General features: G+C 36.7%; 1 protein-coding gene across 3 annotated transcripts in view; it reads right to left on the bottom strand.

The window, feature by feature from the left end:
* The window catches only part of TOP2B (DNA topoisomerase II beta), a 68,369-nt gene that overhangs the window by 552 nt on the left and 52,247 nt on the right, over positions 1-15,570 (bottom strand). For 2 of the 3 annotated variants that reach the window (XM_032162276.1, XM_032162277.1), the window contains exons 28-35: positions 14,268-14,462; positions 11,344-11,488; positions 10,958-11,119; positions 8,908-9,112; positions 7,801-7,880; positions 6,511-6,621; positions 2,850-2,975; positions 900-994 (exon numbers count right to left, since the gene is read on the bottom strand). In XM_032162276.1, coding sequence (XP_032018167.1) covers positions 900-994; positions 2,850-2,975; positions 6,511-6,621; positions 7,801-7,880; positions 8,908-9,112; positions 10,958-11,119; positions 11,344-11,488; positions 14,268-14,462 — 1,119 coding nt within the window. The remainder of the gene's footprint in view (positions 1-899; positions 995-2,849; positions 2,976-6,510; positions 6,622-7,800; positions 7,881-8,907; positions 9,113-10,957; positions 11,120-11,343; positions 11,489-14,267; positions 14,463-15,570) is intronic. The other variant, XM_032162278.1, reaches the window with a different exon arrangement.

Here is a 15,570-nt window from a genome sequence, read left to right as displayed (position 1 = left end):
TTTATTAAGAACTATCACTCCTTAAACTTCGCTTATGTTTAGGAAGTATTACAAATCATGGTGCTTTTAAAATTAGAATCATAATGCTAACCTAAGTGAAAGACCAGTTACCTTATTTTTTGGAGGAAAAAGATTACATACAGTAATTTGCCACCTTGGTGGTTTCATATTTACCAAGTTCTAGCCTGAAAAATGTAACACCTTTATTTCTGAAATTATGTATTACCCAAAAAGTATGCACGATGCCCAGATAAGTAAAAATTCAAGCTGTCCTATTGGTAAGTAAGTATCAAGAATTCATGGGAGGAAACAAGACTCCTGCACCGTGTGTAGTATGTGTGCACTCTAAGTGTTTAAGAAAATGCAAAGCATCACCGATGTGGACCTGAGACATAGAAGATGACTGAATGGAAGAGGTCAATGTGGAAATCAACATAAAAAGGGATGGGGGGGAGCTGATGTCATTCATTTACCTAAAAGAAATAGTGTACTTCTGGAAAAGGGTCAGACTAATTGGGAAAATCAGCCATAGTCAAATGAATTCAATTAAAAAAAAATCAAATTAGCCCTGGTCAAATAAATCCAAGTTAAAAGGAAAGTCTTTAGTCTGAAAAATAATATTTTAGTCTGAAAGTCTAATATTTAGGTAGCATAACACTACTATAGCTCAATGGATGAAATGGAAGATTCTAAGTAGGTTAATTTATAGCACAGTTATTTAGGAAATAGTCCTGATTATATAAATTTATATTTGAATAATTCCTTAACCAAATACAAGCCCCATATTGATACGAGATGCTAGGTGGAAAGCTGTTCCAGGACTGTAGTAATAAGCAAACTAAGTTGCAGATCTTTTTTTAAAAAGCCATGCACTAATGTGCAATGATGTTCCTGGTTACCTTGCTTGTTGTTTTGGATGTTTTCCTGCCAGGGTTATAATCGCCTTCATTTTCAGAGCCAGATGCTTTCCTTTTCTTTGCCCCTCGGCCTTTACCTTAAAATGATAGAAAAGGTTTTTTCTTCTGTGGGTAAGTGCAATATAAAAAGATAGATGCCACAACATTGTAGTCTATTTCTTTGGCATGCCCAATCAGTGGAGCACGGCAGTCCTGATCTCTTACTATGAGTGATTATAAACAATTTGGCAGTAGCATTTCAATTCTGGGGTTGACATGACCGAAGACTTTTTGACAAATACATTTAAACTAGTGGGAAAGTCCCAAAGACAAATTTTAATGATGAATCCCTTCATACATAAAACATTTTATTTGTATTTGCTATGTGGTCCTTGAGCCTGAAAAGGAAATATCTTGGAAGAGTACTTCTTAAATTACATGGGATTTAAAATTTTTTTTTAATTTCTAATTTGTCATGGGCCAATACTTTTAAAAATACCATAGAACACAAATTACTAAAAAATGTAGGCCGGGCGCGGTGGCTCACGCTTGTAATCCCAGCACTTTGGGAGGCCGAGGCGGGCGGATCACGAGGTCAGGAGATCGAGACCAGGGTGAAACCCCGTCTCTACTAAAAATACAAAAAATTAGCCGGGCATGGTGGCGGGTGCCTGTAGTCCCAGCTACTCGGAGAGGCTGAGGCAGGAGAATGGCGTGAACCCGGGAGGCGGAGCTTGCAGTGAGCCGAGATCGCGCCACTGCACTCCAGCCTGGGGGACAGAGCGAGACTCCGTCTCAAAAAAAAAAAAAATGTAATCACATGCTGTTTTAGTAACACAAAATTATTATAAAGGTCTAAATGTTTACTCAGTTTTACTTATCAAAGACTAGTAACAACCAACTGCATATCCCATATTGAATGGCACCATCTGAGAACCACCAGTATTAACTATAAAATGTCAAATACACATTCCTTCTCAGACCTAGACTCAGCACATGCAGCATTTTTTTCACCTACCTAACCTCTTATTCTCATCATTGGAGGTGGAAGGAGAAAAGGTAATATTTAAGTAGGGGCCAGATGTTCTCCATCCCACAATGATGCCAATGAAATAAAACAACTAAATAGCAATTTTGTATCTTTAAAAATCCCTTGACAGCTAGACTGGACAAGTACGAAGATAGCCTTAAATAATCTTGGGATGTCATATTTGATCAAATGAATCAGGGAAATAGCATTTTTGAATCTATAAAGGCTTTCAATCCTGCATATCTTGAGTACTACCTTCCCAGTCACTATGATTCTTTTCCACCCTATTATCCCCATTTCCCTGTAGGTCTACAGCTCCTTATCCCAACCACTCCTTTAAGAAATATAAGAAACACACTGAGGAAGATATCCTTCAGTTGAATGAAAAGTAGAGCAGCTACCCTCACAGCATATCATGTCTTACAAACATATTTTACAAAACATCTTTAAGGGCTTTCCAGATTCTGGAGACAAAGAGGGGATGCCACGGAGAACTGGTGCTGGTTCCTTGTGTGGCCCTGAATATAGTATTTCTTAGGCGAGAAAAAAAGTTCTAGCCTAAGAGTCCTGGATCTAGCCCATTACTATAAGTGTCACAGTTTAGTTAGTGTGGAGTGCTAATCTGACTTTTTAATAACTTTCAGTGAGTTGGCTGCAGGGGAGAATTTGGACCATTCTTAGGGATTCTTATTTAACCTCTTTGAGCCTCAATTTTTTAATTTGTAAAACAAAGTGACTGAACTAAATTGCTATACCTCCTTTGGACTATACTCAGCACTGATTCCTAGACACACTGCTTACTGAGGAGTAAAGCAATTTAAAACAAAATAGATACCTAGCCTCTCTAAATTCAATGAGGTAGAAAAAATTCAATATTTTCCACGCAGTATATGTTTAAAGGGTTATAAGAAGATAATCCTTACCTTTTGGTGTTGTAGTCTTCTTTGGAATACCAAATTCTGAATCTGAGTCAGAGTTTACAGCCTCTACTACTTTCTTCTGTTTTGGGGCTCTCTTGGGCTTAGGGGCTGTATCTGAAGACGGTTTTCCTAGTAAGCAAATTTCCATTTCACAGGTCAATATACTTACCATCAAACCAAAATGAAGAGAGTCCTATATAAATGGAATTTCTCATAGCTGATTAGAAACTGAGTTGCCTGGCTGGGCGTGGTGGCTCACACCTGTAATGCCAGCACTCTGGGAGGCCAAGGTGGGGTGGATCACCTGAGGTCAGCAGTTCAAGACCAGCCTGGCCAATATGGTGAGACCCCATCTCTACTAAAAATACAAAAATTAGCCAGGTGTGGTGGCAGGTGCCTGTAATCCCAGCTACTTGGGAGGCTGAGGCAGGAGAATCGCTTGAACCTGGGAGGTCACAGTGAGCTGAGATTGTGCCATTGCACTCCAGTTGAGCAACAAGAGCAAAACTCTATCTCCAAAAAAAAAAAAAAAAAATTGAGTCGCCTTAAATAATGAAATGGTTTCTCTCTGCTTGGCGGCAATGTAAAGGCAAACAATTTCTCATAGATGACAAAATGCTTTTTATTTAATTATGTATAATTTGCCCTTAGGTAATGCAATTAAGACACTTTAAGGAAGAGCCATTAAAATAAATTAAGCACTAACTTTTAAATATAGAATAGTCATGACAAAAGAGTAGCATATTTGATAAATTAATTATAACCCAAGTATAACCACAGATTAAGTCCTAACTTTTAGAATGTTTTAGAGAAAAAAAAAAATGTATGGGATCCTCAAATACAATGAATAGAAACCAACTCGCTTCCATTCCAAAGCTGAAATCCAGACTTGGCATTTTTATGTGGAAAGAAATATAAAATCCTAGATAAGTAGACAAAAGATACAAAGCCTTTGCTTTCTGGAATTTTGAAAAATAGACCTTGTTTTACAGCTTTATCTGCAGTTCTATGTGAAAACTGATAAATCAGGCCAGTCGCAGTGGCTTACACCTGTAATCCCAGAACTTTGGGAGGCCAAGGCAGGCGGATCACCGGAGGTCAGGAGTTCGAGACCAACCTGCCCAACATGGTGAAACCCCATCTCTACTAAAAATAAAAAAAAATTAGCCCAGTGAGGTGCATGTGCCTGTAGTCGCAGCTACTTGGGAGGATGAGGCAGGGGAATCGCTTGAACCCAGGCAAGAGAGGTTGCCATGAGCCAAGATCATGCCACTCCACTCTAGCCTTGGTGACAGAGCAAGACTCTCTCAAAAAAAAAAAAAAAAAAAAGAAAAAAACTGATAAATCACTTTTTGTAATTAAGAAAACCTAATTTGGAAGAAAACATATTAACTGTAGACTTTGTTTTAAAAAAAAAAAAAACCTACACTGATTCTATGGAAAATGTATTCTAGTCGCAATCTGAGACACTACAAATATGGCTCCTCATTAGCCAAGAGCAGGAGGAGCCCTAGGAAAGTGGCACCCTGATTGTGTAGCTTTTCCCACCTGAGTCTTCATGACTATATCTACCACAAGAACCACAGGGCAGCTCCTAGCAGGGAGTATAAACTTAGCCAGGTGTTCAAGGAACCACTTTTTTTCCTTGGCTTGGAGTTACATGGCACTTTCAATTCTACCAGGCAAACAGGTCAGATATCTGAGTACTACAGCTGCCTTTCTGCTGTAAACTATTGGAACTACAGAATTTAACTTGTATACTATATGCAATTTAGAGTTAACATAGACAATCCTACAGAGGGATATGATGCATCCTCTTCTTGAAATGATATTTTATTGGAATTATATTTTGTAAGGGAGGCTAGAGGAAGGCTGAGGACTTGCTGGGGTCCCTGAAATCACACCACACAGGCAGTCTACCTATTCAACTTAGACAAGGCCAGTTCAGCTACTGAAGAAGGAAGCAAGTAGAATAGGTACCATGATATTCTAGCTTTTTAGTCATGCCAAACTCATTAGGTTAAATATGGGTGAACAGTTTGATGAAGGAAACGGGGTATGTTTCAAGAAGTAATACGGCTCCCAAGTTTTCAGGGTGTTTATAAGATGCTCATAGGAAGATTATTTTTAAAAGGTGCTTTTTGTTCTGTTGTTGTTATTTGAGATGGAGTCTCACTCTACCGTCCAGGCTGGAGTGCAATGGTGCCATCTCAGCTCACTGCAACCTCTGCCTCCCGAGTTCAAGCGATTCTTGTGCCTCAGCTTCCTGAGTAGCTGGGACTACAGGCATGCACACACCACCACACCAGGCTAATTTTTGTATTTTTAGTAGAGATGGAGTTTTGCCATGTTGGCCAGGCTGGTCTCACACTCCTGACCTCAAGTGATCTGCCTGCCTCGACCTCCCAAAGTTCTGGGATTACAGGTGTGAGCCACTGCGCTCAGCCTGATTGTTTTTTTTAAAAAGAGAAATTATAGGGTCTATCTCAATGTGGGTTCCCCAGATTTGGGCCAATCTGCCTAATCCTAGAGTAAGGATTTAAGTATAAGTATTTATTTGAGAGATAAAGGAAAGGGAGACAAAAATGAGACAATGAAGAGAAGGCAGCCAGTAATGGGTGAGTTACCAAGCCAATCATCACTCTAGGAGCTTAATTCCATAAGAAATTTTTGAGAGCCACCGTGAAACACACATCCCACAGTTAGCTCACATGAGAGGCAAGGACACTGAGATATTTACAGACCAACTTTCCTCAATCCACTAGTTAAAGGCAGCTGGGAGCAGGGGAGTGTTGATATTCCAGAACAGTGGCAAAGAGGAAGTCCTCAGGCAAAGAAATGCAGACGTTGCCCAATGTGCACTAAGTGATAAGGGACATGGGTAGGTCACCCAGTGTGTTGGCTACAGAGACTCTTGTAGATAACCAATTTTTCAATATGGTTCTAGTGCATTCAGAGTAAGCAGGACTTTTCAAAATTGTTGTTCTGCTACATTCAATACATGTGTCTGTAATGATGTTGTCTGTTGTGAATTTTTAAAATCCTTGAGGGAACAATCCATATTATTTACTTGCTGTCTTAAATAGCACAAATCTCAATTAGATTTGTGGGGTTTTTTTAAGGGTCTTCCTTCAAACACGAAGCACAAATACTGACCTCTTTCAAAAAGACCAAGGTACATGTATCTTGGTACTAGTAAGAGATTCCTTAATCAACTCAAAGTGTTTTGTGGCCAATCTAAGGCTGTGAAAAAGAGAGAAGCTGCATGACTTACATAGAAAAAGAGGACCTCAACTGAGCTGACCAATCCCTCCACATAACGAGTTGAGTCATGATCAATATAGGTAACAGAAGCAGGCTACTAGCAAGACAAAATTTTAATCTCCATTACAACCTAACCACAAGGGAGCTTTTCTAGAAAGCTATCTTTAGATACTAATGCACGGGATTATCTTATAATTACAACAGCTTTAAAATGAAGTCTTACAGAAATTTTATTAACTCCCTCAGATGGTTAGAAAACAAGAGAGATTCTCCTTATAAACACTTATACTTCTCAATTGTTTTATGATAAAAAAAGTAAATAGTTTCAAATTAAATTATATTTCCTTTTACATTAACTATCTCTATGCAATGCTTAACTCAATCAAATATAAGTACATACCCTTTTTAGCAGCTACTGTTTTACTTGGAACTTTATCTGTCTGTTTCAGACCAAATGATGGTGAAAAAACAGAAGCAGAATCTTCTTCATTACTGTCAAATTTAGCTGAATCTAAAAATTGCAAAGCCTTCTTTTAGTAAAGAAATGTTATAAAGATCTCTCAGTAAACTTTGACTCTTTTAACTGATGACTTCTCTTTAGCTAGACAATTGTTCTTATGTTACTATTTTGTGACCAAATAATCCACAATACACAAACAGCTGATAATAAATATATCAGTTATACACCAAAAATGTTAACTATGTGGTGAAATAACACAGAAGTGCATAAAGTAGTAAAAATTAAAAGTCCCAAATGCTAAATATTTAAAACATAACTGACCAATTCAAAATTACATGCTGACAATTTATTTTAAAATGAGACATGAAAATGTTCCATTGGATTATTTTAGTACCTACACAAATAATACTATTAACCATTTCAGGAATATCAGTAATAATGTTTAAATCTAAAAGAATAGTAAGTATTCCTATTTTTAAATAAATTATTGCAGAGTAATTTAAAAGCCAGGCTTACCTTCAGTTTACTTTTGCACTCAAATTAGTTTAATGCGTTCTTCCCTAACACCATAGCACAAACATTTAAAATAGCTACTTGGATGTAAATAAATATGTTTAACACAATTCTTTTGACACTGTCAAAAATGAGTACCTATACATATAGAACACATGTACCAAGTATGTCTATGTATAGATGTGTGTATTAAAAAATGACAGTGAATCAATTAAGTGACCTTAAAAATTCAATACACAAAAAAAGTAGGAAACGAAAAGTATATACACCGATTAAATTTGTTCTTATGACGGTTTTAATCTCTCAGGTAACTAGGGTTTAGTAAAACCAATCTGCAATCATATTGGTGCCCTTACGGATTTAGAAAACTGTCATATATACATTCACATTGCCATGAAAATCGAATTTCAAGCTTTCAAAATTTCATTATTTCTTTTCTCTCATTAAAACACTACACACACACTCACACCCATAAACATAGATAAGCATTTGCCTGTCCACCTATATGCTTCCATAATGCCTATTTTGACCAATTAGTTAGGAATCTCCTCAGAAAAAGTAAAGAAGCCTTATTACCTTGAGCAAAATATAAAAAGGAAGTTTCCTACCCACAAAAAATTGTGAAGTTAAATCATGACCTAACGATTTATTTACTGTTTTCTCTCCACCACTAAAAGCAATAATACAATAACCAATGAAAAGACTAAATGAACATACCATCTTCTGACTTCTGAGAATATGAAGGAAATGAGAAGAGATTTCCAAAATCCTGACTTTTTTTGTCATGCAAAGATTTTCTATTAGAAGGAAAATAAACACCACAGAGGATACAATTTAAATATCTGAATTTCAATGCTGATAAATTATATATAATATTTACTGCAGGATTATAATCACAGAACAAAACTTTAGTTTTCATTTCTTTCTCTTTCTCTGTTAAAGACAGGGTAATAAAACTCTTTCTCTCTCACGTGTAAAAGTGTGCACACATACCCATGATCCATGTGCACACACCGCGTATGCACAGACACCATACAAATCAATTATTTAATATAAAAAAGAATGGAAACTAAGCAATGGTTTAAAGTTATTCAAAACACTATTAAGCCAAATTCTATAGTTGATAGAAATAACCATTCCAGAATTTAAGATCAGCAAACTACGGACAAAAACCCAAGGAGAAAGACAGAATCCCCATCACACCAGGCAATAATCCTATTTCTAATTCAAGACTACAGGTGGGCAATTATTTCAGGATCTGGTGAAAGCCAATTGTAATAGGTGAGAAAATACTTTTAAAAAACATCTAAAATAGTTCAGAAACCTCAAATCCCAGATGTATTCATGCTCACCAAAAGCAAGAAAAATCTATCAAGGCCAAATTTAGGGAAGAAACAAACCTCCCAATTCTAAGGACTTAGTAACTTTTCTTAAAACCAGGGGTTGTCCAACTATATCCCATGGACCTGCTGCCTATTTTTGTAAATAATATTTTATTGGAACATGGCTACACTGATTTATTTACATATCGTTTATGGCTGCTTTTTTACTAGAATGGCAGCATTAAGCAGTTGTGATAGAAACAATACGGCCCATGAAGCCTAAAACATTTACTATTGAGCCCTTTATGGAAAAAGTGTGCCAATCCTTCCTTTAAACTACAGCAACTGTGATGGGAACAGCTGCAGTATTAACAAGATTGATTCCTTCATGAAGAAGAACTTGCCTAGAACGATAACAATTTCTTAGAAGAGCTCACTATAGTATCTTTGGCAAATGTTTACAACAACTAACTATACCACATCACTAAATAGCATTACTTACTCTGGAGTGGCTTTTGATTTGCCTGGTGAAAATGTATATTCATCTTTATCTAACCCATCTGAAGGAACAAATTCATCTTCCCCATCATTTGTTATGGGAGATGCTTTAACTTTCAATTCCTCTAAATCATTATTGTCATCATCATCATCATCAGCATCATCATCCTCTTCTTCTGAGAAATCAAATGTGTATTTAGGTCTTTCGGCTAGGAGGAAAAATAAAAATAAATGTTAAACTCAAATCCTAGCTTTATATATGTGAATTATTATTACTGATAAAGCATTTGATGTATATTCCAACCATCTCTAAAAATACCATGAGTAAAAAAGGCAAGCACTTACAGAATAAAAGCCAACAACTCTGGCCTTAGTTATTTGGTAGTGTTAATGTCTGTCTTACATTTTCCAGGAGGCTACCAGATAATACTGTGCATGTTTCCAGGAGGCTACCAGATAATACTGTGCATGTTAGGAGAGCATCAACTAATGTACTTATTGATATACTTAATAATTAATAAAAAACGCTGAGGAAAGTAGTCAATATGGCCTTGTCTCATACAGCCATTATACAAATGACAACAAATACAATGTTTCCCATATTTGCAGTCACAAATAACAAATTTTACAGTTATTTTAAAACTGCTAAACCTTCTTGTTTTTTGACACAGAGTCTTGTTCTGCTGCCTGGGCAGGAAATGCAGTGGTATGATCATAGCTCACTGCAGCCTCAAACTCCTGGGCTCAAGCAATCCTCGCCCCTCAGCCTGCTGAGTAGCTGGGACTACAGGTGTGCCACCATTCCTGGCTGATTAAAAAAAAAAATTTTTTTAAACACAGGGTCTTGCCATGTTACCCAGGCTGGTCTTGAACTCCTGACCTCAAGTGATCCTCCCTCCTCAGCCTCCCAAAGTGCTGAGATTACAGGCGTGAGCCACAGTACCGACACCTAAACTTTCTCTTAACTTTTTGGATAAAAACTGCTATCTCCTCTTCAGAGTTAGTTTTACTATGAAATAACAAAGACAGTAATTTTTTTAGATGAATGAGAAAAGACAGGAGACATAAAGACCTCAATATATTCACAAAGCAATAATACAATGCATAAAAAGATACCAATTATAGTGAAAGGCATATTGCCATAAAGCAAGTATGTTTGATTATAATTTCTAGCATGTATTATGGAATAAAATTTTTAAATTACTTGGATGTTAATTTTGCACTTCACTTTTGATATATGTAAATACAGTTTTAAAGCATTTAATGTAATAAACTATTTTCATTTAACTTAAATTACTCGTATTAAAGATTCACCTATATTATGCTACCTATGTACACTAGGGAAAGAAATTCAATCACTTGGTGATTACAGAACCAAAGAATTTAAGGTCTGATATATAATTAAAAATGAACTTCCCAGAAGTAAACACCCACAATGTTGTATCATTCATTTTAATAAATTAGGACAAATTTTCAAATAACAAAATTTCAGAAGAATGTACAAAATAGAGAACTCACTAGATGTTAATAACTTCACTTCTTAATGAAAATTAATGAAAATTCAGAAAGCATCAAATTATATTCTTATAAGTACTATATTACTATAATAGCAAAATGGGATTCTGCAGTTCACCCATACAACTATCATTATCTAAAAGAGAGCTATGTACTCAGACTTTTAAAGCAGGAGGAAATTTTTCATGATATAAGGGGTAGGAAACCAAACAAAAACAAAACCACAAAGCACTTCGAATATTAATAGATCTATCATTGCTGGTATTGTGGCAAGCTACATTTTTCCCCAAACATCTTAAAACTGTGGAAGGAATATAAACCAAACTTTATAATAAAAATCAGTAAAGAAACATGATTCACTTTAGAGAAATTTATGTCCAACTTTGCTAGAAAGACCATTCTATAAGGCAATTTTTTTCTTCTTCCTAACTTTAACTTCTGAAATACTAATGGCTTAGTACTTAAACACTGATAATACTAACAATACCAATATATAGGTTAAACTATAATATACAGTAATATTAAATGTGTTACAATACCTGCTGCTCTCCTAAGCAAAGAATCTCTTGGAATAACCACAGGTTCTGTTTCTTCCAAATCACTTTCTGACTTGGATTCATCATCTGACCAAGGATTCCGTTTCTTCATTTTCTTTGCACTAGGTTTACCAGATGATGTAGGTGTTTTTCTCACTCTGGTACCTAAAAGCAAAAGAATAGCAATAAGGTATGTATCCATATTTATAGAAATGTCATTAGTAAAAATAAAATTGTTATAATGAAAAGTTCATTACAAAATTAACGTTTATGAAAATTGAAGGCATTACTTCAACTACCAGAAAAAGAGCACAATCAAAAGAATCCAGTAATACTCTATACATATATTTTTTCTCTCACACACACGCAAAACTATAATCATTTCTCACCAGGCTCCTTCTTCTCCCTTTTGGGTTTGGGGCCTTTATTTATAGGAGCTGACGGAGTCGACGCCTCTTCTCCTGCACCTTCTACTGGCGCTCCACTGAATTCTTCATCAAATTCCACTTTTACTGCTGCAGTATCAAGATCACCCTACATAATAAAAAGAAAATCAAGCCACGAGTAAAAATAAAAACATCACATATTTTAGAGAGAGTTTCAATCAACAGATAGCTCCTTCAAATCAGGTAAGTTTAAAAACAGTGATTCTGATGAGGTCCTAACAGCTGACTTTGATCAGACCATGTTTTACTTCACTTATCTATAGTAAATAATATTGCATGTAACTCTAATTTTCCAGTACATTCAGTGAAATGACAGCTACTTAGAAGCAACCATAAAAAATAGGAAGGCAGCTTTTGATTATCAGAGGGATTTCCAGACCACTAGCTAAAAGGTACCTGCAAAATAAGTTCCTATAGCTCAGGTAGGCCTTTATATACTATTAAAAAATCCTGTAACCCCAGCTACTCAGGAGGCTGAGGCAGGAGAATTGCTTGAACCTGAGAGGCGGAGACTGCCGTGAGCCTCTGGCCTGGGAAACGAGCGAAACTCTGACTCAAAAAAAAAAAAAAAAAAAAAAAATCTTCAAATTATTGAAGGAAAATAAGTAACACATGCCTTGCACTGCTAGGCACTATAAGGTAGACCCCAACCCTAAGACCACGGGGTAAAAAAACAAAAACAAAAAACACAGAGGCACACAACAAGGATGAGTCATTACAATACAAATAACAAATATAGAGGCTGGTACAGCCATGGCCTAAGGGAAGAAGTGAGAAACTCTGCTCAAGGCAGGGTCAAAAAAGTCTCCATGGAGAAGTACCTTTTCTGACTAAGTTCTAAAGGAATCACATAAGTTTGCCAGGTGGGAATTAAGGAGGGAAGGGCATCCCGGGCAGAAGGCACAAAGCCATCTAACACGAATTAAATGTTTAAAGAATTAGGTTTTTAAACATAGGAAATAGTCTGCTAGAACTCAAGGAAAGGTGAGAAGAAAGTAGCCAGGAAGAGAAACACGTAGAGGCATACAGGTGCTAACACTGTATGCCAAGAATTTGTGCATAGTCATTGGGGAGTCACTGAAGATTTTCAAGCATAACAATCAGACTTACTTTTTAGAATTTTCATTCTAGTAGTAAAATATAGAACTTGAAGGAATGAAGTAGAAAAGGGGAGAAATCATGATTAAATGACTAGAAACTGAGAGAGTTAAGAGGACCACTTTAAAGTATCTCAGAGAAAACACAAAATTCTAAGGCAATGTCAAATGGGGACCAAGATAAGGGGGTGGATTTTGGAATTACTTAGTAGGCAGTCAATAGGACTTAGTTACTGATTAAATGACAAAACTCCCAGGTTTTTGGCTTGTATCAGTGATGGCTGATAGTGTCATTAACTGCGAGAAGGCAAAGAACAGATTTTGAAATTAGGAAAATGAGTCCAGTTTCAGACATGCTGAGTTTGATGGGCTTCAAGCATTCAAGTGGCTATGAGCTTGGCACTCCTGAAAGCATTATAGCTTAGGAACATAGATTTAGGGGCCATCAGTATGAATGGAATAAGCTCTGGGCATAGATGAGGTTACTTGAGGGGACTATATAAGGTGAGAAAAGAGTGCTGAGAAATGAATCTGACAAATGCCAACTGAAAAGAAACCATTTTCCGAAGGTTTCTGAAGACAGGCAAGAGTGTCTGGGTAAATGAAACTGTGTGCCGTGGGGAGCCAAGTAAGAGGAAAGTAGTAGAGACCTGAGTTTATCAGAACAGAAGAGAGATCCTACTCTGGTTTCAAAATGCACCTACGCTTCAGATATTAGCTCTGCACAGAGAACTCTCCAATCTCTTAAACTAGCTCTTTAGGCTCATTTTCCAAGCTCTGGTAAGAATGAGGCTATATTCCCACCTACTTGTTGGACACATCTAAATGTATACTTTCTGGATTGTAAAAATCAACCTGTCCAAAAACATTAGCCTCTCTAAGACCAACATGCACCCTGTTTCCTCAGCTCTGAACATTTTTTCTGATGTTTCCTTCTTCTGGCTAACTCTGGACAATCCTGCTTGAGGTTAGGTCAATGTCATTTTTTTTTTTTTAATCCTCAATAGCACCGATCAGTGCCAATGACATAGGATGTGCTTAGTAGTTTAAGGACAAAAACAAGTACATAGTAAAAGATGACAGAGTACTTTGTAAGCCAAACAGACCCTTTCCCACTCTAAGTCTTCTTTAACGGATTATGATACAGAACTAAAGTTTATACTTTAAAGTTGATATACTTATGGTTGGGTTTTTGGAGGTTTTTGTTTTGTTTTGTTTTGTTTTGGCTTCCAAGATTTTTATTTTTATTTATTTATTTTTTTTGAGACGGAGTCTCGCTCTGTCAACCAGGCTGGAGTGCAGTGGCGCAATCTCGGCTCACTGCAAGCTCCACCTCCCAGGTTCGCACCATTCTCCTGCCTCAGCCTCCCAAGTAGCTGTGATACATGCACCCGCCACCACACCCGGCTAATTTTTTGTATTTTTTAGTAGAGATGGGGTTTCATCATGTTTGCCAGGATGGTCTCAATCTCCTGACCTCGGGATCTGCCCGCCTCGGCCTCCGAAAGGGATGGGATTATAGGCGTGAGCTACCGCGCCTGGCCAGCTTCCAAGATTTTAACTTAGAAGGCAGCTGAGTGGAGTGTTTCTATTTCTCATTTTAAAAGCTGAATTAAGTAGCTCTTTACAATATGTGATCCTTTACCAATATGTTTTCCTTCTATAGATCAACTGCTGTCATAGAAGGATTTCCTACTACCATTGAAATATATTTTGAATAAAACAAAGCATTATGGAAATGAGTCTATCAATGACAGAGGTATGTTGTACCTTCTTCTTCTTCAGCAACTTTTTGCTGGCATCTGCCTTCATAGCTGTAATTTCAGGAATTATTCTTCTGCCATAAGGTGAGGGCATTGTCTCTTCCAGTTGGAGTTTCTTCACCTTAGGTTTGCCAACTTTACCTTTAATTGCTTTTCCAGACATTCCAGCCAGAATATCTTCTCGTTCTTGAGATTCCACTTTCTAAAGTATAAGGCAGAAGGAACATAAACAACTTCTTAGAAAAGATAATCACTACTTCATAAAATATTGAAACAAATGTTATTCACTCAGTAAAGAATAAAGCTTTCCTTTTAACTTATCTAATTCAAGATTAAATAATGGAAAAAAAATAAAGAATTCTAAATCAGAAGACCTGGATTGTAATGCCAATTCATCTAACTAGTTTCCCATTTGTAATACGAGGGGGCAATAGTGACTAAATGACCTAAGAAGTCTCTGCCAATTCTCAGATCCCATGATATATTATGGAATCAAGACCTCTGATAACCTAGTACCATCAAAATCCTAGCAAATCATATACAAAGGCAGTTCTGCTAATAAGTATAAAGCTATTTTTTTCTATTGCTTTAGTCATAATAGAAAATATGAAAAAAACCTCCTAAATGTAAATTAAAGTCAGAAAGTCTGAGAAGTTAAAAGTGCCAATATAGTTAGAATGAACTTAGGTGGGTCTATGTAATGATAAATTAGGATATAATCATGATTAATATCCTAGATTTTGTATTTGCCAGAATTATTCCTTAAAATAGGCTTTGAAAGGCACAAGGAAAAAACGACATTTCTTTAGAGATTTTTTTAAAAGATCTTTGTAGCACAATAGTTTAATAGAAATTACCCAAGCTTTGAAATCAGATAGATAGTTCTGGATTTCAACTGCACTTCCACTTACTAGTTATGTATCCTCAGGAAATAACAGAGGCCAGTTGCAGTGGCTCACACCTGTAATCCCAGCACTTTGTGAGGCTGAGGTAGGTGGATCACCTGAGCCCAGGAGTTTGACACCAGCCTAGGCAACATAACAAAACCTCATCTCTACACAAAATACAAAAATTAGCCAGATGTGGTGGCACACATGTCCCAGCTACTCAGGAGGCTAAGGTAGGAGGACTGCTTGAGCCTGAGTGGTTGAGGGTGCAATGAGCCATGACTGTGCCACTGCACTCCAGCCTGGGTGACAGAGCAAGACCCTGTCTCAAAACAAAACAAAACAAAACAAAACAAAAAAGCCAGATAATTTATACAGCATCCACCATGTGCGAGGCATTTAAAAAATCCTGTGATCCCCATT

The sequence above is a fragment of the Hylobates moloch genome, unplaced genomic scaffold (assembly GCF_009828535.3).
Source record: "Hylobates moloch isolate HMO894 unplaced genomic scaffold, HMol_V3 SCAFFOLD_8, whole genome shotgun sequence".
NCBI classification, from domain to species: domain Eukaryota; kingdom Metazoa; phylum Chordata; class Mammalia; order Primates; family Hylobatidae; genus Hylobates; species Hylobates moloch.
Note: the sequence above shows the minus strand (reverse complement) of the source record. Positions and strands in the feature narration are given on the sequence as shown.